The sequence below is a fragment of the Sorghum bicolor genome, chromosome 9, assembly GCF_000003195.3.
Source record: "Sorghum bicolor cultivar BTx623 chromosome 9, Sorghum_bicolor_NCBIv3, whole genome shotgun sequence".
NCBI classification, from domain to species: domain Eukaryota; kingdom Viridiplantae; phylum Streptophyta; class Magnoliopsida; order Poales; family Poaceae; genus Sorghum; species Sorghum bicolor.
Genome location: NC_012878.2, coordinates 52,143,421 through 52,166,009, shown reverse-complemented (window position 1 = coordinate 52,166,009; position 22,589 = coordinate 52,143,421). Strand labels below are relative to the sequence as shown.

The 22,589-nt window shown below is 44.7% G+C and overlaps 2 protein-coding genes across 2 annotated transcripts; both read left to right on the top strand.

Annotated features, from left to right (window-relative positions):
* On the top strand, window positions 7,432-9,473 carry LOC8061777 (probable membrane-associated kinase regulator 4). Its single transcript, XM_002441181.2, has 2 exons — window positions 7,432-7,592; window positions 7,676-9,473. Exons 1-2 carry the CDS (start codon window positions 7,524-7,526, stop codon window positions 8,903-8,905), a joined length of 1,299 nt encoding a protein of 432 aa, XP_002441226.2. The 5' UTR covers window positions 7,432-7,523; the 3' UTR covers window positions 8,906-9,473.
* On the top strand, window positions 20,920-22,278 carry LOC8061776. The gene is made up of 3 exons (XM_002441180.2): window positions 20,920-21,099; window positions 21,188-21,293; window positions 21,505-22,278. The coding sequence occupies exons 1-3, from the start codon at window positions 21,061-21,063 to the stop codon at window positions 21,666-21,668; spliced, it is 309 nt and encodes a 102-aa protein (XP_002441225.1). The 5' UTR covers window positions 20,920-21,060; the 3' UTR covers window positions 21,669-22,278.

Here is a 22,589-nt window from a genome sequence, read left to right as displayed (position 1 = left end):
TCTCCGTTTTCAGATGTGGGTTTGTGGTTGTGCATCATGCCGAGCAATTTTTTGTCAAAAAAAAAAAAAAATTTGAAGCGAATCCAGCCAATGCTAAGGATAGTATGTCTGAACCCCAAATTAATAGTTAGTTGCTAAAAATTAGTTAATGACCTGTTTGGATCCCTAGCTAATAAATCAGCTAATGTTTTATCTATATATCACCTAGCAACAATTAGCTACTAGTTGATTTTTCACAGCTAACATAATAGTACCTAAATTAGCAGAAAGCAAAACGAAAAATCACTTTGCGTCCATCACTTGGCATCAAATTTCTCAGCGAACCATACCAACCTGTTCCTGCCCAGTGCCCACTCGCCACTCGGCGTCCATGGCTATGCAAAACGCAGGGCAGGGCCAGGGTCCCATATGGCCCCCAGGGCTGCTGGTGAGCGGGGAGGAAATGGAGAGAGAGCCCTTGCCCGCTTGCCGCTTCCGTCGTCGCACAGAGGCGGCAAAGCAACGCCTCGAGCGTTGAGACCGCCCCCGCCCCCTTCTTTAGGGAGCCAGCGTTTATGGACGCGCCCGAAGGAGACGCCCGGCTGTCTGCCCAGCCACGGTAGCATGGACGAGACCGACGCGCGCGCGTGTGCGCGCGCGGTGCCATGCGCGAACATCATTTGGCTGCTTGCGGTCGTGTGCGCGCGTACCACTCGTCGTTGCTTTGCAGCGCTTCTTGGGTCGGGTGTGTGCTGTGTGCTCCTGCTTCCATCGATCAGACGTTCAGATCAAGTGTGACCCGGCAGGCATCTTTCGTGGCTTTTGTTTCTGGTACTTGCAGGCAGCTTTGGTTGACACCGGCTCAGACGTAGGCTGTCGGATGTTCTTGTTCTCTTGCGCGTCAGAATGTGAAGCTTCTGGCCTCTAGTGCACTGGGATCTGTAATTTGACGCGTCAGGTTCTCAAACAGATTCTTGGAACCCGAAAATGATTTTTTTGGATTCAATTATTATAGTATTTTCGTTTTATTTTAACAATTAATGTTCAATCATAGATTAATTAGACTCAAAAAATTTGTCTCACAAATTATACACAAACTGTGTAATTAGCTATTTTTATCTATATTTAATGGTCCATAGACAGGGCTAATTACTACACAAAATTCGTCTAAAGATTTGATATAATAAGATAAAAATAAAATATTTGGAAACTAGACAGGGCTAATTACTAACCAACAAACGATATGTAAAAAAGATTGTATGTACTCCCATAAGCGCGCAGGCGTCCGTGCAAGAATGAGATGAAGAGTTTGATTCTTTTACATATCACCTCCATAATAAAAATAATATAACTCTAGATACTGTTCATCTAAGCGGTCGTTTTGCCTGTTCACATATCAAAGCCCTACACTATGGTATAGTGTTTCCGTTTAGGCCTTCTTTAGATACACCCAAAAACCCAAAACTTTACAAGATTCCCCATCACATCGAATCTTACGGCACATGCATGGAACATTAAATATAGATTAAAAAAGATAACTAATTACACAGTTTACTTGTAAATCACGAGATGAATCTTTTAAGCCTAGTTGCTCCATAATTGGATAATGTTTGTCAAATAAAGACGAAAATACTACAGTGTCAAAATCTAAAAAAATTTTGATATAAACAAGGCCTTAGTCGGCCACTTATCCCATTTAAAGAGCCGTTTTGTCTGTTTAAGTGGCTATTTTGCCTAAATAATGGCTAAACCATTTAGCATTTAAGATAACATTGATTTGAGGTATGACTCTTTAAATATGTATAATATAAGAAATATATTTCATGACAAATCTAGTGAAATTTATTTAGCATAATAAACATTTGTACTCTCTCAGCCCTAGGAAGACTGTTATTTTGCTATTCGAGTCAATGAATGTTAAATTTGACAAAATATATATAAAAGATTACTAATTTTATGATGAGTGATAGATGAATCATAGATATATTTTTTATAATTAAAAATATTTAGATATACTAATATTGATAATATTTGCTATAAATCTAGTCAAAGTTTAAAAAAAGTTTAATTTAGTTGAAATCTAGAATAATAGTCTATTCGGAATGGAGATATTATTTTTTCCATATATAAATTTGGTTAAATTTTAAATCATTGACTTAACACTATTCTATAATAAATATAGTGCATGTTTGGTTGGACGTAAATGAAAGGAGAGAATGTGAGATTGGATATAGGAGTTTAGAAATATTTTCTTCGTTTTGTGGGAGTGGATGTTTTGGTGGGAAGGAGAATGTGAGTTTAGAGAACAAACTCCCACTAATTACTTCACTGGAGGAGCGATAATTATGCTCTATTGAAAAACAAATGTCCTTATCTATAACTCTTATAAAGCAAAACCCCACTAGCCTAATTCTCTAACATCTCCTTAAGCCACGTCATCATCATGCCCCACAAAGGCCACAGCCGCACAAAAACTGCAATCTCCCACTAAGCCTCATTTCATTCATTGCTAATTCAAGTTCCATCCATTCATCTGTGCGTCAGCCTCCACTTGTGATCCTTGCATAGTGGATAACAGTTTTCAGAAATATGAATGCACCTCTTTCACTTCCATGGCACATGTCAGCCTCCCTCTACCATGATCTCATTGCTTCCCCTTCTACCATTAATCATCATTATTCATACTTCTCTTGCATCCCCTATGTCTGTAGTATTTAGAGGGCTCTATAGGATTGAGGCAATATCGACGAAATAGTAGCCTCCATGCCACAGATTGGAAGCACTCGTGGCAAACTATCAGATCGCATCCACCCCTGCTGGCCGCATGAAGCTCTGTCTTCTGCAACAACAGCGAGCCACCACCCTTGCCGGATCAACACAAATCCATCTCCTCCGGTAGCGGCGAGCGGTGTGAGCTATCAGCTATCCACCCCGACCGGCCCACACACAGCTCCATCTCTTGCTGGCAGTCAGGCAGTGTGCTGCGATAGGGTATGAAGCAAACCCTGCAGCCTCACACGGTGCACAGCCGTTGTCTGCTACATGTCCACCTCAGCTGCATCAACACATCAAGCGGTGGCCGGGACCAATATCTTTCATGTGTACAGAAGCAGAAGGAGAGGATGCACTGAGGAGAGAGAGCCGCTAGACAATGGATATAAGCTCACGGAGTCACGGTTGCCTACTGCCTCATACTACTCTTCTATATATTGTTTTTTATTTTTAAATGATTTGATGTTTAGGGGTAAGATCATAATTATTTCTCCAATCAAATTTACACGTGCTGTTGTTTCCTATTTTTTTTATATGATCACTCACACCCCATCCATATGAAATTCATGTGTGTTTCCAACTTTGTGTTTTCTATATGCATCCCTATCATATTTCTTTGTATTTTTTCTCCATTTCTACTCACCTAGTTATCCTCTACAATCAAGACCCTTACACAAAACGATAGTGGTCTTTTCAACTTTCTCCTTTTATTTCCCTTCACGATCTAAACAAGAGACCAAAACTAAAGGTCAAATTTTCCCTTCAGCTCTCACCAACTGCCACAAACACATAGATAATTTCCGTATGTGTTTTCACAAAAACAATTTCATTCTTTACTGGACGGATGGAGTAACATCTAACTCGATGCCTTCCCCACTTCCTCTACCTATAGGAAAAGGTCTTGGTTGAAATTTCATGAAATGACATATTGCACTTTTCGTGTTGCTTTTCCTGTCTGCCTTGCCTTTATGAAAAAAAAAATCCGAAGATTACGGCATATAAGAGTGAGCCTACATGTTCATGTAGCTATCCACCTTTATTAGATCCTTTGCTTAACCTTCTACTTCTACTAGTATATATTATTACGATTCTTATTTTAGAGATTATACTTAGGGCTTGTTTGGCACAGCTCAACTTCACTAGTAAAACTGTTTTTTTAGAAAATAGCTTCATGAGTGACTTTCTAGATGAAGCTGAGCTGTTTTGTAGAAAGTGTTTGGCAAAATAGCTTCACCAACTACTTCATGCATAGTTGAGAGAGAGAAATGAGGGAGAAGCTGCAATAAGCTACTTTTTTCCAGCTTCATCCAACTTATATCTTTGTGAGAGGAGGAGAAAAACAGCTTCACCCATGAAGCTGTTTTGGAAATAAATGTTTGGCACAAAAAAAAGCTCATAACAGCTCATAAAGCCGTTGTTAGCTCAAACAGACCCTAACATCGCGAAGCAAGAATCTTGCAGGTTCCAACCACCGCCGACCGCGCAGGAGCAGCCGCTGCGGGCTCGCAAGTGGGTACGCCATTCCGCCCTGCAATTCACCGCAAATCCGGAGTTGAGCGGAGGAGCTGACCTCGACCTAACCTGCATCTCCCATTTTTCAACTGCCTGATCGACTCAGCAGCAATTAGAGAGCCTTGGCAGACGAATAATTTCATAGATCACAGAGCACAGCACGACGACCTGATTGGAAGGACGACGCTAATCAGCCACATTAGCAGCTGATGGACTGGAGGACACTACACTCGAATGGAGCAGTACTACTAGCAGGGAATATAATAGGAGTACAGCAATAGAAGTGCATCAGCAACATTCAGCATTATCACAAAAGTCAAAGGCACAACACGTATCGAAATGACAACTCAGCAATCCATCTACCAAATGGAAACGTCTTGTACTTTGGTCTGCCGGGTAGTTGTAGGCCGTAGGCGTGTAGGATTGGGGCTAGCTAGTATATATACTATTGTCCGCCGAAATCCGGCTTGTGGATTTTGCTACTCCTACGGTGTAGTAGTATGTGACATGTCGTCTAACGTTGCCGAAGAAACAAGGGTTACCACAGTACTATCATAAAAAAACACTATAACTCTATGTCTAGTCAAAACTTTTAAAGTTTGATCAGATTTACTATAAAAATATATCTCATAACAAATTGATCGGGTATAGTAAGACGGGGTATTCAAATTGAGATAAGAAAATAGGCCCAAAATGCCTTAAGATGGGCCGGGACAACTCTCTTTCGGCTGAAGGCATGACCAGTGAACAGAATCTCTCTGTGGCTTGCTCGAGCCCCGATCACAGAGAATTCACGATTCGTCTGAGCCCAGAGCTCGGGCGAATTCTCTGACTCTTCCGAGCCCTCGCCTCGGATAATTTTTTTGACTTGTTCAAGCCTTGGCCTCGGACGAATTCTCCGTCTCGCCCGAGCCCCGGTCTCGGCTCGAACCGACTGTTCCTCGGCTTTCTGCGCACGACACCCGCACCACAGATGGGACGCAGGGCATGTCTGCACCCATACTGAATCAGGGCATGACGCCTAGTGTGCTACCTACTCCCTCCCCTGTTACACCTAACCACTATTACTGTGTGTACAACTGATCAGAGGGGATGGGAGACGTCATGTCTCGAGTACTAATGCTACAATAAAATATTGCCGTATTCGAGCGCAGTTCAAGGGAAGAGGCCTCGGAGAGGATGGCTACGCCCCTGAACAGAACTTGGTAAGGAAAGAATAGGGTTAGGCGTCAAATCCACAGCATGAGGGATGACCCGAACGACATCAACAGCGACAATCACACTGTGATCACAGTTCCGAGCAGAAAACACCTTGCTGCTACAGCCCCGACACCATCTTCCACTTGTACGCCGGAATAGATAGCAATATCAGCGCGTATGTAAACCCTGCCTCCTCTTGAGACTATAAAAGGGAAGGCAAAGCTCCGTTCAGGAACACGAAGACTACAACACAACAACTTGAGAACTCACACGAGCACTCTACCACCACTCAAGCCGAGACCGAGGACACTTTTCCTGTCTCACACACATTGGTAACCCCTACTACGAGCACTTCACGTGCAAGATAATACAAGGCTTGATCCTCACACTAAACGTAGGGCATCATTGGACCGAACCAGTATAAATCTCTTGTGTCCTTCTTGCATCACCATCTGGGTATAGGGGCACGCAAACTCACAATCACTAGTTAGTGTCTGGATCGCGAGTCCAGACGCCGACAAAATTTAATGATACCTATCTGTTATTATAAATATTGTTATTTTTTTTAAAAAAACATAGTTATACTTAAAATGGTCTCTTATGTTCTTACCATTATTTTGAAGTCTAATTATGATTTTACCCAAATTTATTTAATTTTGTATGTCCCCTTTGCCTTTTCAAAATGAAAGCAGAGTTTATCTCTCTTCTGTTTAGAAAAGTGAACGGTACTGGTTGGACAAAAAAAGAAGAAGACTAATTCTCATATGTAAGTTTGCCCCTAGGCATTTTAGTACTATATGATTTTAACCTCTATTTTGATATTAAATATTTCGTTTACATTTTGAAAGAACTTTTACATAAAATTTTGGAAATATTTGAAAACTAGTGAAGTTTAATAAGTTACACTTCAATGGAAGTTAAGAGGTTAGGATAAGGTCAAAAGTCAATTTCTAATTATGGATTCAAAAAATAAAGATAAAGTAATAAAATTTTAAAGATAAGGATAATATCATGATTAACCTTGAAAACATGAGTAAAATGCCAATTTCTAATTTTTCTTTTAGCAATCTCTACTGATATGTGGCCCTGAATGTTACTACTCTCTCCGTCCTAAATAGAACGCAAATATAGAATTCGTGTCGGTCAAATTTGCTAAAATTTAATCAAGTTTACAGTGATTAGTATTAATATTTATGTCCGAAACAAAATTTATATTACGAAAATATATTTCATTATTAATCTATTGATACTTATTTTATATTATAAATATTAATATTATTTTTGTAATTTTAATCAAAGTTACCCCGAGCACAGGCCTGAATCCCGAGCGGTTGGTCATTGATGACTGATGAGTGAAGAGTGATGGGCCGTTCACACGCTTCAACGCCTGACGCACAAACGTGGCAGTGATACCGATGCCGTAAAAACAAACGCGCACGCCTACTACAGTAGGTTGGTGCAGTGTAGCGCGTCACTGGTCGCAGCCAGCCTGCTCGCAGTGCTCCGTGCTCGCAGTGTGCGCCCTCGTTCCGTTCCGGGGCACGAGCTGCTTACCCATTTCGATTTTTTTTTTTTTTGAACGCAACCCATTTCGAATTCAAAACTTGACCGTAGCAAGCAACGGCAATGTGTCATCCAAAGATTTTAGTGAAGCACGCACGGGTCCAGGTCCAGCAACCCAAGGAATCCCAGTCCCAGCACAGTCACAGATCCTGCGTATCGTCCGTACCGCTCGTAACTCTCCCAGACACTAGTTGGGAACTCCAAACGATCATTGCCGCATCCTACAGTGATCATCCAATAACAATTCCTTACCAACACTGCACTGGAGTACTCCTCCTACTGTCTGATATGAAATGGCACGAGGTGACTCTAGCCATGGAAAGACGAGAAGCATGCTACTCCTACTCCTATGCACCGCCGCAGAGGGAAGGCGTTCAAAAAAGCAAAAGAGCTGCGCCCTATAATCAGTACTCGCAGAGGGCAGACGGCAGAGGCGCCACCAAAGCCGGGTTTTCATCAGAAAAAGATGGCGCCAAAGCCAGGGATGGAGCAATGATATGGAGGGAGGGACGACACGACACGGAGATGGCCGAGACGCGAACAAGAAGCCGATCATGCGGAATATGGTTGGTAGGCCAGGCCCCCTGTAAAGCACGAGCGTTCCAGTTTGTTTATAACCCCCACTCCATCGATTCCTCTGCCGTTTCAGCACCGAAAAATCATCCTACACAGACAGACAGACGCAGCGCGCCGGCACGCCACAACCAAAGAACACGCGGCAATGGCGGGAAGGCGAGAGGAGGGGGATGGAGGAGAGGTGCAGCGGCAGGTGGAAGAAGAGGAGGAGGAGGATTACATCGACATGGACCTGAGCAGCTCTGCCGGGGCGCGGGAGTTCGAGTTCATGTCGGCGCCGCTGGACCGGTGGGGGGAGCCACTGGCGTCGCCGGCGGACGAGCTCTTCTACAAGGGGAAGCTGCTGCCGCTGCACCTGCCGCCGCGCATCCAGATGGTGGAGGAGCTCCTGGACGGCCGCGGGGGATGTAGCAGAGGCGGCAGCAGGGAGCTTCTCCACCACCTCCACGGCATCAGCATCAGCACCGCCCCGGCGACTCCGTACGAGTCGTGCAACGCGTCGCCGGCCAACTCGTGCTACGTCAGCGGGGAGCTCAACGTCGAGGAGTACTTCCAGGAGTACGCGGCCGGCCTGGCGCTGGCAGACGACGACGCCGCGGCGGCGACCGGCGGGGAGAGGAAGCCGTGGTCCAGGAAGCTCAGGTTCATGAGGCAGCTCAACCTCGGGCTCAGGCTCAAGGCGTCCAAGGCGTACCTCAAGACCATCTTCGCAGCCAATAAGCCGGGGAACCCGGACGATCTTGGCGCGGCGAGGGGAGCAAGGGAGGAGCTCGCCCATGGGCAACCCAGGGCGTGGAGGAAGAAGAACCCGTTCGCCCAGATCAGAAGCAACAGGTGCATCGCCTCCCACACCGGCGGCGTCGGCGTCGTCGGCGGCAGCAGCCGTGCCGCCGCACCCGCAGGAGGCCGGTACAAGGAGCGCGAGCACGGGCACAGGCGGTCCTTCTCCAGCGTCATCGTCCGGTACTCCTCGTCGAACAAGACGTCCTCCGTCCCTGCGCTGCCGTCGTCCTCGTCGTCCTCGTGCTCGTCGTCGTCGTCGAGCTCGTCAGCCTCCTCGTCGGTCCGGACCTCGAGCGAGTCCGACGGCGCGGGCCCGGCGCTGAGGAGGAGCAGCAGCGCGAGCTCCGAGGTGGAGAACCCCATCCAGGGGCTCATCGCCTACTGCAAGAAGTCCCAGCAGCTGGCCTCTGTCAGGAAGAGCGCCAGCGACGCCGGCTTCCGCTTCCTGTCGTCGGCGGCGTCCAAGATCGCCGCCGAGTCGGACAGCCTTGATGAGCTCACCGAGATTTGCAGGGGATGATGATATGGTAGTGCCATGAATCCCTGATGATTGTACAATGATGCAAATGCGTTCTGGGGATTTTGTGAAAAAAAAAACTAAAACTTGTGGTGTTGACCACCCTGTGTCATGATGATATTGTTCAAATGAATGACATCTGAACTTTGAACATTGACTGTTTCCAGTACATTACTCTATGCAATAGCTGTAAAATTTTCCATGGATGAGTAAAATCAATAGCAAAGTCTTGCTTCCATTACATCACTTTAGAATTGTCTCTGATAAGCACTGATAGACAAGTACTCCTACTCTACTCCGTTTTCTCGAGAAAGAAAAGTATTCATGGGCACATGTTCAGATAGTATGCTGCAGCAAGAAAACATGCTTGAAGTCATTTGGCTCTAAGCCATGGCAGAAAGTATGCTGAATTGCTGAATGACTGGTAGATTCGGCTGATAAGCTCAAGCAAACAGACTGATTAAGTCAGAGTCATGATTTGCTGAAGGGAGCAAGAGCAAATCTGCTTGTCTGCATATGTTTCAACTTTCAAGCAAGCCTAGAACCCTAGATTCATCCAGAAAAAATGTACTACAAGAAACGACGTTTTCCAGTCCGGCCGGCCTGCATTGCTTGGCTCCGATTTCTGAACACTGGCAACTCAAAGTAGCGCCAACGCAGGACGATGGACGATCAAAGGTGTGTGGTAACATCTAACATACGTCTTTAAAAAACATAGTAGATCATCTCAAATGTTGCCCTTACTAATCCCATTCCCATCAGAAACACATGTTCACTTTTAGAACAGGAGTAGCATTGTTTTTCAGGGAATACTCAGTGGCCGACACACAAAACTTGCAATCTAAAAAGGGTACAGTCTCTACTGCACCACACATTGCTACATGTATTGCTTCACACTACCGGCATCATGTTCGCCTTTGAAGCTACGGATGATCAGAAAACAAGCAAGTATTGGTTTGTTGAGGGATAAATTTATCCCCAAAAATAAAGGAAAAAAAAAACAGAGAGAGGGAAACAAGGCAATGTGGGGAAAACAATGGAGGCAGCAACTTTTTGCTCCCATCAATGGCTGTCTAGGTCACAATTCTCCTCCTGGTACACATCGGCAGGCGCATGGCAATATGGCGCATAAATTAGCATATCTGAATATCAGAATGATACGGCTCCACAATTTGGATTAACAACTTTTTTACATGCTGAGTAGATTTAAGAGGGCAACTTTTATCTCACTGATCATCTTTTTGCTTTTTTGCATCTGATGATGCCAGACTTTAAACATTAATGACCAATGAAAACATATTTTGTTTTATTTTGGGTATATAAACAGGACATTTGAGTAATGGTCAGCTTAAGATGCCGCAAACATGTCAATGAGGTAGGTTCCACTGACTCCTGACTTGAACATAAGTCATCTGGCTTAGTGGCAGATTTGGCAATTCTGGTGTACCTAACAGCTAACCAAGAGTTTGGTAAATTTGATATAAAACAAAGAAATCTAGTACTTCCTACTAGTAGTTTAAGAGCACAAAGTCCAAAGCTGAAAATAGGGAAGAGATTCCATATTCTACTATAATTTAGTGGCCATGAAAGCTGCAATGCAACAGCCAGCAGACAAGATCAGCTTAGCCTTCATCACAGTTGCCTGACAACAAAACCAAGTCTGCAAGACTGCACCCAGTTTCTCTCCTTCACTAAGCCTCATCCTCACATGATGCTGAAATCACACCAACACCAAAGATAATTTTATAGTACAAAGCATCAGCACATCAAGCCAGTGGTTTTCCCATAAACAACTCTGCCTGTCAGCATCTAACCCTGTCCTAAATCGGATCAGAAGGATCCCACTCAAGCCCAAAAAAAAAGCCCATTCCGTCGCTTTTACGCGGAAATCTCGTAAAGAAATTCGCAGTGGCGAATAATCTTTTAGAAATTAGAAGCGAAGATGAGCACGCGCGTGCCCTTGCCGATCAGACGTGGAGCAGGGTTAAAGCCAAAGGCAAAGGCATGCGGATTTAGCCATCGAATTGGTGTTGTGGGCGCGTTGCGATGGTGGGTCTGACCGTCGATCGTGGAATGAGGGTTTCTTTTATGCCGTCCCCGGCATCTCTGGCACTCGCAATTCGCCAAAGATTTTGTAGGGTTGTTTATATGCATGTACTTTGCGTCTAGCATCCGGTTTTTGCATGGCGTAAGGTGTGGCTTTTGTGATTATTCTTGCTGGCCTACAACTTGTATTCATTGTTCTCGTGGTAACTGACGAGATTACCTACCTGGGTAGTGACATCCAACTGCAGCTAAATCTCTCGGTTGTTCTATTCTTCCCAAAGGAAGGACGAGAAGCTAATGAATGGCAAGTTCCCTAAAAGTCAACTCTGGAGAGAGTTGGTAGACTTCAAATACAAGACAGCTAATTAGTGGTGCCTCTAGTTTCTTTAAAGGTTTTATGTTTGGCTGCTCAATTAGCTAGAATGGGTTTTCACTGGAAGATAGGAAGAGGTGATAGAACTAGAATCTGGGAGGATAATTTGTTGGGGTCTTCAAGTCTCGCGATCCAGTTTTGGAAACTTTATAGATAGTTAATGAGAAGAATGCAACAATTTTAGAGGTTTGGGATGGTTCAACTCTCAAATGCCCTTTTAGGAGAAACATAGATGATAGTTTAGAAGATCAGTGGCTAGAAGTTTGTCAGCTGGCCTCCACAATTACCTTGTCCAATGAGGAGGATTATCTGATATGGCAATTTGCCTCTAATGGCACCTACTCAGTCTCTATACAAAGTAATTAATTTTAGAGGTGTCCAACCAGCGTTGGTTCCAGCCCTTTGGTCAATAAAAGTCCCTCCTAGAGTGCATTTTTTTCCTTTGCCTGGTTTCCAAGAATAAGGTGTTAACTAGAGATAATCTGAGAAAAAGAAGAAAATTAGATGATGCAACTTGCTTATTTTGCTGTGAAACTGAATCCATTCAGCACCTTTTCTTTGACTGTGTGATAGCAGTTCAGCTTTGGAAGACTTTGTCCTCCATCTGAAAATCAATATAGGTGGTTCTTTAGATGAGATTGGAAAATTTTGGCTTTCTAATAGGAAACACCGTGTTACATATATTATTACTGCAGCAGCCCTGTGGAGTCTTTGGAAACTAAGAAATGTGGCTGGAAGAGTATGGAGATACTCTACCAAAGGATCATGTGTATGGCACAGAATTGGATAATTCTATGTCCAAGGGAAAAGGAGGATCAACTGAGGGGAATGATAGCCGAGCTCAATTTCAAGCCAAGATGATGTGGTGGCTTCCTGTTGGGTGACCACCAAGAATCAGTATGCTGGTTTCAGTGAAGATTTGCCCAAGACAGTGCCTCACGGCTGGAGGGTGTCGTTGAAGATCTAGTTGGAGTGGCGGTTGTGTTTAATCTGCTTTTGTTGGTGCTTGAGAGAAATAGTTTATTACTGTTGCGTTTTAAACGGGTTACTAAGAGCATCTCCAAGGGTTATGCATTTTCAGTTTTGTATTTGAGAGAATTTGCAAAGTCCTAAATAAATTTGCAAAGTCGTAAAAGACGTGATTTCCAACCGTTTTGCATTTTGCCAAGTCCTATATTTTTTTTCTGTAAAAAATTCTGTTTTGGCGCGCCATTCAGTTGTTTGCCGTCAGTTCTGGCTTCTCTTCGCGCCCACGTCGTCGTGAGGAACAGAGCCGCCGCCAGTTCCTATGCGGCTGCCTGCCACTCGCTGAAATAATCGCTGGAAGCCAGATCGCTTGGAAATCGTACTAATCGCTGGAAGCCACTCACGTGGTCAAAATTCCCTGCCAGTTCCTTGCGTCTTCGTTACAAGATCATCCAGGGACGACACAGATGGCATCCAGGTTGCCAGACAACAGATCTAAGCCTCGGTGCACGGCACATCGCAAAGGTTTTATCTTCGTATACGAATATCTTGATCCAAATCATGTTTATTTTGTTCTATATTATGAGCTGTGCAATTTTTCTTAGTTGAGGGCTTCTAGATCACGTCTCCGGAAGCAATTGGATGACGATTCTTCGGACGACGAGGACTACGACATCTTCGTTGCTGCTTCGATTGTGCGCATGTTTTTGCATAAAAGTAAACGAATACATGGTGGTTCGGTCCCTGGCCATGCTGTTATTTTTTGTGATAGAGAAGGCGGCCACCGGAGGATGTATCAAGATTATTTGGCGGATAATCCGACGTATGGAGATGATTTATTCCGTCGGAGGTTGTTATATTCTTTGACATTACATTAATTCATAGTATTTGTCTATTTTTCGAGGTGTTGAACTTTTGTTTGTTTTGTTCAGATTCAGAATGAGCAAGCCTCTTTTCCGACGCATCATGAATGCGGTTGAAGCACATGATCATTACTTTGTGCAGAAAAGGGATGCGGCAGGTGTGCTCGGTCTGAGTTGCTTCCAGAAAGTCACTGTCGCTCTTTGTATGCTCACATATGGGGTTTCTGCTGATGCTACAGATGAGTACATTCGCATTGGCGAAAGCACTGCACTTGAGAGCCTACGTAAGTTCGTTACTGCAGTTGTACAAATATTTGAAGCCGAATATCTGAGATACCCAACTGAGGCTGACGTAGCACGCTTGCTAGCGGTCAATGAGAAAAGAGGTTTTCCAGGCATTTGATCCAATCTACAAAAAATTACAGCAAACTTTTACAACTTTATATGAAATAAACATGGCCAGAACATGTATCCGATAATTCATGCGTTCATCATACTGAGCGTGCCCATCCTCATACCCTACGAACAATGGCCGCCTGCTATCGGAACCGAGTTGGAGAGAGATTGGGATGCATGGAGTATACCTTGGAGGACGGGAGATCGCACGCGAGAAGACGTATTCAGCCGGCGGAGGGAGAGCCTCTTCGTGCGCCAGGACGATGGAGGACCGATCCCCGCGCCAAGACGACGGAGTTCGCGCGCGAAGTCCAGATCGCGACGGTCTGCTTTGGCTCCTGGCGATCGCCGATAGGCCGGATGGACTTCGCGAACGGGCTCCTGGCGCGCGAAGGGGAGATCGCCGATAGCCGGATGGACGTCGCGAACGGGCCGGCTCCTGCCGCGCGAAGGGGATCGGAGATCGCCGATACGATCGACTTCGCGAACGCCAGGCAGAAGAAAGATCGCGCGCGCCAGGAGGAAGGGAAGCTCGCGCGCGCCAGGAGTGTGACGTGGACCGACGTGATTCCTGGATGCAAAGTGGGGAAGAGGTAGGCATATATGCAAAGGCTCAACCTCTATTTGCAAAGTTTACCAAATTGGAAACCTCAATTGCAAAACCATTGGAGGGATATTTTCTAGTCTTTTTTGCAAATATGTCAATGCAAAGTCTATTTGCAAAGCCCTTGGAGATGCTCTAAGGCTTCTAAGATGGAGTGTCCGTCTCTCTCTCTGCTCTCTCCCCTCGTCTCTCTGTTCTAATATTTTGTGATTTCTTCCTAGAGAAGGGCGTTATGCCGCCTAAAAAAATACTCATTAACAGTGACTGCGACTGAGAGGCAGGCAGCATATCCGTCTCTAGAAATTGATTATGACCACCTCCGAAAATATGTTTGGTAGTAGTGCAATGAATACATACACATTCTGCTTCTATAAGCACCTCCGAAAAAATAAACAATATGATCCCGATGTTAATGAAGTCACCACATATGTCAATGTTGTTGAGCACGTCACTCACCATTCAAAAAATAACTCTATTAAATTCTAAAACAAATTCAAAAACATAAGAGCACTCGCGTCAAGTAGAGAATTTAACTCACTAAACTTGTTCATGAGAAAACCTAACCAGCTGAGTTTTCCTTGCCAACGGGCTTGCGACACATTGGATGTGCTACATTATTGGCCAATAATGTTTTCTTATTCTCTTCCTTTACCTTTTATCTCTTTTATCTTTCCTTTCATTTTCCCCTGATTCTCCTATAGTAGCTAGTTTTTTTCTCCACTTGGTAAGCATTCATATTTCTTTTACAGTATCGTAGGAGTTATCCTTATCTTGGGATTAACACTATTACAGAAATTATTCGGAAGAAAATGTTGATACAACTACTGAAACAATTTACTAAATCATTCCAAGGAATAAAACATGCCGCTTCCATCGCAAAATGAAAGAAACTCTAGTTTTATCATAATTCAAATGATATTAAATTTGACCAAATTTATGTAAATAATATTATTAATTATAACACTTAATAGTTTTTTTTAGAAAGGTGGCAAAAGCTTTACCATTTTTTATTAGATGGATAAAAAGGAAAAAAAAAGACATTATCATATTTCATAGTATACATGTTTTGGTGCCATAATTGTTTACACTGTCAAAATTTAAGATAGTTAGCTTACGAGAAAAATAATTTACGTGGTTCTTAGCGGTTCGAACTGGGCTCAGCCCATAGAAGGATTTCCGACTCTAGGCTGCACGGCCCCATACAGTTACAAATTGAAGTCCCTCGTCATTTCTTCGTACCATTTTTTTTATAAAACAGGAGGGGTTTTAAAGGTCTAAGATACCAAGCAAAGAGCAGGGAGCCTAAGAAACAAAAAGGTGACAAAGTAATGCCCCGCTTTCTCCCCGTGCCACGCGCAATTCTTCCTCCCACGCCTTCCCCGTCCTCCACCGCTAGTGGCCCCTCTGCCCTCTTCCTCCGCGTGCAACCATTCTCCTTGCACAATTGCTTTCAGATTTGATATCTGTCTTCCTCCTCACCCACCATCCACTGCCCCGCCGCCAATCCCTCGCAACGACCTCATCCTTGCCCCCGCCACTGCCATATGGCCATGGGCAGGCCCATACCGACTTGGCCCTCACTCCTTCACTCCTTCCCAACAACTTCATCTTGCCAACCACGGTGTGCATGACCCGCTCATCCTCCAACCCAATAAATAAAGATCTATGTGACCCCTAGGAAGCTAAGAGCATCTCTAAGGGTCTTTCTGAATTTTACTCTCTAGATCATCATTTGAAGAGTCCTTTGCATAAAAATCACTTTCTATATATTTTCACTCTCCAACAGTTTTTTTATCTCGTGCGCACTCTAAAAACCATTTTTATCTTGTATTTTGGTTAGCGAAAAATCCAAAATAGAAGGTGGTCATATCTGCATAACTACTTATAAAGAACATGTTGAAATGTAGTTTTTCACCAAAATCTCTATACTTAGCATTTAGGAGGGACATATGAAGTTTTTGGAGCCGCTCTAAGGGCACTCACAATGCAAGACTCTATCACAGAGTCCAAGACACTTAATTACATATTATTTATGGTATTTTACTGATGTGGCAGCATATTTATTGAAGAAAGAGGTAGAAAAAATAAGACTCCAAGTCCACATTGTTCGAGGTAATAAATAACTTTAGACTCTATTATAGAGTCTGCATTGTGAGTGTCCTAATAAGTCAACACTCAACAATTGTTTAGGAAACCGCATTTGTATTTGTTTACAAGCAAAACTTAATTATACGGCATTGCATGTGTGTGTGTGTGTGTTTTGCTATCAATGTGCTGTGCATGTGCAATTTTGTGAATCAGTATTTTTAACCTGGTATAAGAAACTCTAAAGGTTTACGTACGGTGCATGATTAGTTTTTAGGGTAGAACTTTGTGCGCTTATTCACTTTAAAACAAGGTTCTGTCTATTGAACGTTCAGGTGTTTCAGGGACATGACACGGAGAGCAAAAAGACAGCCGTCGTCACGCTGCGGCGGAAGCGATAGAAGAGGATAAAGGATAGTGTCCCTCGTCAGATCGATCCCTGTGTTACGGTACCTGAGAAATGACGCCGAGTGACACCTTGGCCGCGTTCAGCTCGATCGGTGTCGCCGTCGACGAGACGAGCACCCGGACCTTGGCATACCCCTCACTCGATCGGTGGCGCCGGCGTCACAACCCTCATCCCGACAACGTACTCGTGCACGACAGAGCTAGCCGTTGCCCCACAGGGAGCTCCCGTAAGTGCGCGCCCGTGGAGACGATCAAGCCGCCGACCGTGAGCCGGCCGCAGCCAGCTAGCAGTAGGGCGCGCGAGTGCGGCAACGCCAGCCCGGCACGAGCTGCGGCGTCGATGAGCTGCTGCAGCGTGACGCCGCTCGCTCTCCACGGTGATCTCCTCCTTGCCGACGACGCGGTTCAGGGCGTTGGTGCTGATGATGAGGCCGCCGCTGTCGCCCCCGGTCGAGGGCACTCACAATGCAAGACTCTATCACAGAGTCCAAGACACTTAATTACATATTATTTATGGTATTTTGCTGATGTGACAACATATTTATTGAAGAAAGAGGTAGAAAAAATAAGACTCCAAGTCTTATTTAGACTCCAAGTCCACATTGTTCGAGGTAATAAATAACTTTAGACTCTATGATAGAGTCTGCATTGTGAGTGCTCTTAATACGTACGAAATTAGTGTCATATTCTTGTTTTATTACCTCATCGGTTGCTTCGCTCAGCATGCATGGCAACTTGGCAAAGCCGCCGAGCCCGTGCCAGCATTTTTAAGATTCAAATTCTTTGTGTCCAAGGATTTTGAGGGGCCGGTATTTTCATGATTCGATCGGATTTCCTGTCAGCATCTCGAAGAAAACATACCAGCCAAACCTGGCGTGTGTTCCTAGCCGGAAGAGAGGTGTTGCAGAAGGAGCTCTTGAAAATAATCGGTGATGATAGAAGTTCGACAAACATCTGACATGACCGGTGGATCCTGAACCACTTCGAAGGGAAACCGCTAGGTCGTGCTAGAGGATCCGCAGGTGCCCTTGGTTCCTGAACTTATCACACTGAGTGGTGGATGGAATGAAGAGGTGATCAACCATTCTTTTTTTTTTTGTGGATATTGATGTTCATGCCATTTTGAGTACGCTAATTGGGGGAGCTCGTGAGAATGTTTGGGACTGGAAGCCGGAGAAACACGGCAACTATATAACGTGAGATCGACTTACCGTTACCGTCGTCTCTAAAACAAGTAGTGGTACCAAGCAGAGCAAGGAATGGCATCAGCGCCTCGGGCGATCTGACTTGGAAGCGCATTTGGCGGTTATGTGTTTGCCTAAAGGTCCATGTTTTCTAGTGGCACGTGGTGAATGGAATCCTGCCGACAAAAGCAGTTATTCATAAGAGACACATCGAGCCTGTGCCAAACTGCGATGTCTATGGCATTGAGGAGGAATCCATCAAGCGCATGTCCTCATGGACTGTACGGTGGCCTGCTGTTTTTGGAGAGCATTAACAGGCGCTAATAAACTGCTACGGCTGCATCCCCGGACATGGGCGCAGGACTTGGTTGATCCTAGCTACTGCTCAGAGAACACCGCCGTGATTTTTCTCTACGGTATGTGGTCTTTGTGGAATTGTGGATGGCGAGGAACAAAAGAAGACATGATGAGCCAGGTATTCTGACGAATAAGGCTATGAATCGACCAAGGATACAGCGTATGACTTGTGGTAGCTCTCACACCTGACCAAAGACAAGGGCGTGCCGAGAGCGCTGCAACATAATGGCGACCTGCCAGGGTGGACCAAATGCATTGTCGATGCCTCTTTTTATGCAGAATGAAGGACACTGGAGGACTGGAGTGGTACCCAGAGATCATGAAGGCGATCTTGTGGGGGCCCAACAAGATGGTATGATCACTGCCTCATTGCTTTGGCTACGGAGGTGATGGCAGTATGCCATAGACTATGGGGGTGCAGCGTCCTGAGCTCGAGACAGATTGCCAAGTAATTATAGGGTGATTGGTTGCCCTTCTCGGACCATCCTAAGCCCCGTCCCAGCACCACTAGGTGTAGGGTGTTTGGATGCATGCCTTGCACTATTTTCCTACTCGGACCATCCTAAGCCCCGTCCCAGCACCACTAGGTGTAGGGTGTTTGGATGCATGCCTTGCACTATTTTCCTACTCTATCTCATTCATCTCCACCCCTCTGTCCCGCCCATCCCCATGTTTTCCCCTTTTATGCTTCCCTCACGAGCCGGGATGGCGTGGTGCTTGGCGGGAAGGGTCTCATGGAGCGTGGGAGATGGCCACATCTGGGCATGCGCGGGTTCATGGCTAGCTAGGGTCGTTATTGCCCCCATATCCGCACCTCTCTTCGTCCCCATCGACCTCGGTTGACCGATCGAGTCGACCTCCTCTGCTGGTTCTATGCTGGTCCTCCGGTGGTCCGATGGTGTCTGTATCCCTTGGTCTTCTGTGCGGCGATTTTGTTGTTTCATTTGTGGATTTTGTTTGTCGTACCATGAACGTTAGGGTTCATGGCATGAACTCTACATATGTTTACTTCAGATCTAGATTTTGTTTGTGGATTCATCTTCTTCCGCCCTCGGATCTGTGCGATACACTCCTCTTTTTAGCTATATTCCTATGCACCTTGTCTGTGTATTATTTCTATGGTTTAGAGTTTTCTGTTGGTGGTACATTCTTAATAGTGGGAACAAGTGCCTGTGATGATTTGTACTTATCTAAAGATAGTGACCTTGTGAGATACCGACACTCTTTGTCAAGAATTGTGGTATTGTTTTCAATTTGTTTGATGCTCCAAGGTCATTGTTAATGATGATGCATAATGATATGAGGCAATGGTCAGTTCTATTGCAAAGAATCATTGAATTGTTTTGTGTTGTGGTGCTTCTTTTGTTGATCACAGTGGTAACTTCACCAAATCTATACCTGGGTGCTAACACCATAGTCCATTCTTGCAACCAAACATAAGTGGGACACCAATTTCATTCTAGCAATTGGTCCAACGATACAACCAAACAAACTCGCTCTCATCTTGTACAAGTCATTTTTGGGCAACCAACTAAACACACCTGAGTGCGTGGTTCGGGCATGCATGAAACCAACCAGGTTTAGGATTCCATCCCGGCTCACCGGCGAAGGAGCAACCAATCACCCCCTATAATTCTGTGGGAGAATCATTGGCGCCAAAATTTTTGATTTGGCCCTTTTCTATGGCAGACACAAGATCTAAGTTGGAGCTTCGCCGATCGATTTAATTTTGTTTTCTCCAGTAGAACTTGTAAGTTAGCTTATAAATGTGCTAAACTGGTATCTCGTACTAATTCGGTGGAGTGGCTAGGCTTGTACCACCACCAGACTTACAGGGTATTATAGCTGCTGATTGTAATCATGTTCATGATCAATGAAAAGATCTCAAAAAAAAGAGGAAGACAAGTGCATCTATGCATGCATGCACAGCAACTTGGCAAGCCACCGAGTCTGCCCCAGCATGCACTACGTACTGTACGTCTGTACTGCACGTGTGCTGAGCGCTGCCAGCCGGCAGGCAACAAGACGCCTCTAATCGTATTATAAAGTAATTATTACTTTTAAATTACACAATAAAACGTAGACGTCCATAAAATACACGCACACTCCCTCTTATAAATAAACTATATAAACCCTATTTCTATAAACATCTCTAAAAAACTGAGCTTACAGGTTTCAAGATTTTACGAAGTCACCACAGATGTATTGCTGTGGATAAGAACATTGTCTACCACTAAAAATATAGCGTCGTTTTTGAAAAAGAATCCTAGAATAATTTTAAAATGTACAAAAATAAATTAAAAAATATATAAATATTTGTATCAAGTTGAGGACTTAAAAACAAGTATACTGGTTACACCACAAGAAACTATTCATTTTGAAATGCATGTTTAGTACGTCTTTCAGCAGATTACTAGAAAGAAAAGATGAGCACGTACGCTCAACGTCGTGTAAAAGTAAAAGACATGTCCAACGAGCAATACGCCAAAACATGAAGGCCCAAACAACAGTAAATTATGGCCGTTGATGCAATGCAAGCTTGTCACTTCGGCCGCCCAGAGACTGCAGCCACAAAAACAAAGCAGGCTAGAGCTGAGAGCCCGAGAGCGAGATGTGGGCCCGGAAAAATCTCCCCGGCCACCTCCCGGCCAATGAGGAGGCGGTGCCCACGTGGCATGCTCCACGTCCCCCTCCCCCCATTCCCCTATTTCTATCTCCTCGCCGGTGGTCGTTGCAGCTTATTGGTGGCGCACACACACGGGTCATCTTCTAGCTACTACCCCTAGACTGGCCGGGTGTTAGCTAGCTCAGCAACAGCTAGAGCTTTTCCTCAAAGCCCTAGCTGGTGTGCTTTGCTACTGGTCAATTAGGTCACCATGGGCGACTCCTCATCATCAGCATCTTACATCAGAATGGTGTGTGCGCTATACTCTACCTGCCTGTTCCATTTCTACAAACATATGGTTTTGGTGTTGCTTAATTAATTTGTGTTGCTGGGTTCAGGTTCACCATATGATAGAGAAGTGCATCTGCTTCAACCTGAACAAGGAAGAGTGCATGGATGCACTGGAGAAGCATGCCAACGTCAACCCTGTCGTCACTGCCACTGGTAATAATACACCGCGCGTGCATATATACTGGACATGAGTGATGCTTTAATTTCAAATAATCCTTCCCCGTTTAACCATTTCTCTCGTACTGCTGGTTTATCTTGCATATGCATATCACCTTATGCATGTGTGTGTTGCTATTCTGTTCTGTCATTTCATGTGTGTGATCTGAAAATTATTGCCGCCATCTCCATGCATGCGCATGTGCAGTGTGGAAGGAGCTGGAGAAGGAGAACAAGGAGTTCTTCGAGACGTACAACAAGGAGCGCGAGGAACGCAACATCATCGAGGCGGAGACGATGGAGCGGATCCAGAAGATGCTCTCCGAGGCGGCGGCCTCCAAGAGCTCCGACGACGACGACGACGATGGCTAGCTAGCTAGCCCTCGATCCATTAGCTCTAGAGCTATAGATCTCATCAGCTCCCTGCATGGACTCTCATCACTCATGTACGCACCAGCTCCTCCCATTAGCTCCGATCCTCTCCATGGGAGCACGACCCTCCCCGTACCGTACGTACCGTCATATATGAGACCATTCTATGGCTAACTTGCTTATTAGCCACTAATCAACAACATAACATGCATCTGCAAGGACCATGTGCATGCATGATGTGTGTAGTACGTCTGGTTATTAGGACCAGAAAAAAAAAATGCTTTGTATTACGATGTACTCGTGTAGAAAGATGCATATATATTCGACCAATATATACATACTCAGAATCTACACATGCCCCTGTAGGGTACTAGGGTGATGTAAGCAAAGTAGCCAGGCTTATCATTGACTGTAATCCTTTCGCGACACGTGGCGGCTGGTGCGCGTATCCATCAGTGATGACCTGTAGCTGGCCGGGGCTGCTACTTGCCGGCAGCTCCTCCTTGCCGGATAGCCGGTGCTTCTTGGCTTGTTGTGGATCGCTTTGTATTAAGTAAATTTGCTGTACAATATCCTTCAATGCTGGTATTTCTGGATGGATCCTACATAATATTGTCTTTACTAGAAGACACTTTAGTTGTGACAATTGGCTCCCAGACACTATGAAAATAATATTTTCTAGAAATTCATTGGAGACGGAAGTTAAAAAAGCGATAATTATACCTAGTGGTGGACCTAGGAAAAACTTTAGGAGGGCTAAACAAAAGCGCTACAAAAACATAGCTAGCTCCACTATGACCCTCCACAAAAGTCAAATTTGATCAACGAACAATGAAATTCACAAAATACATCATGAAAAATAAATGATGTGGTTTATCCATACCGAAAGGCTAACTTATGAAATAATAGATGACGCATGAC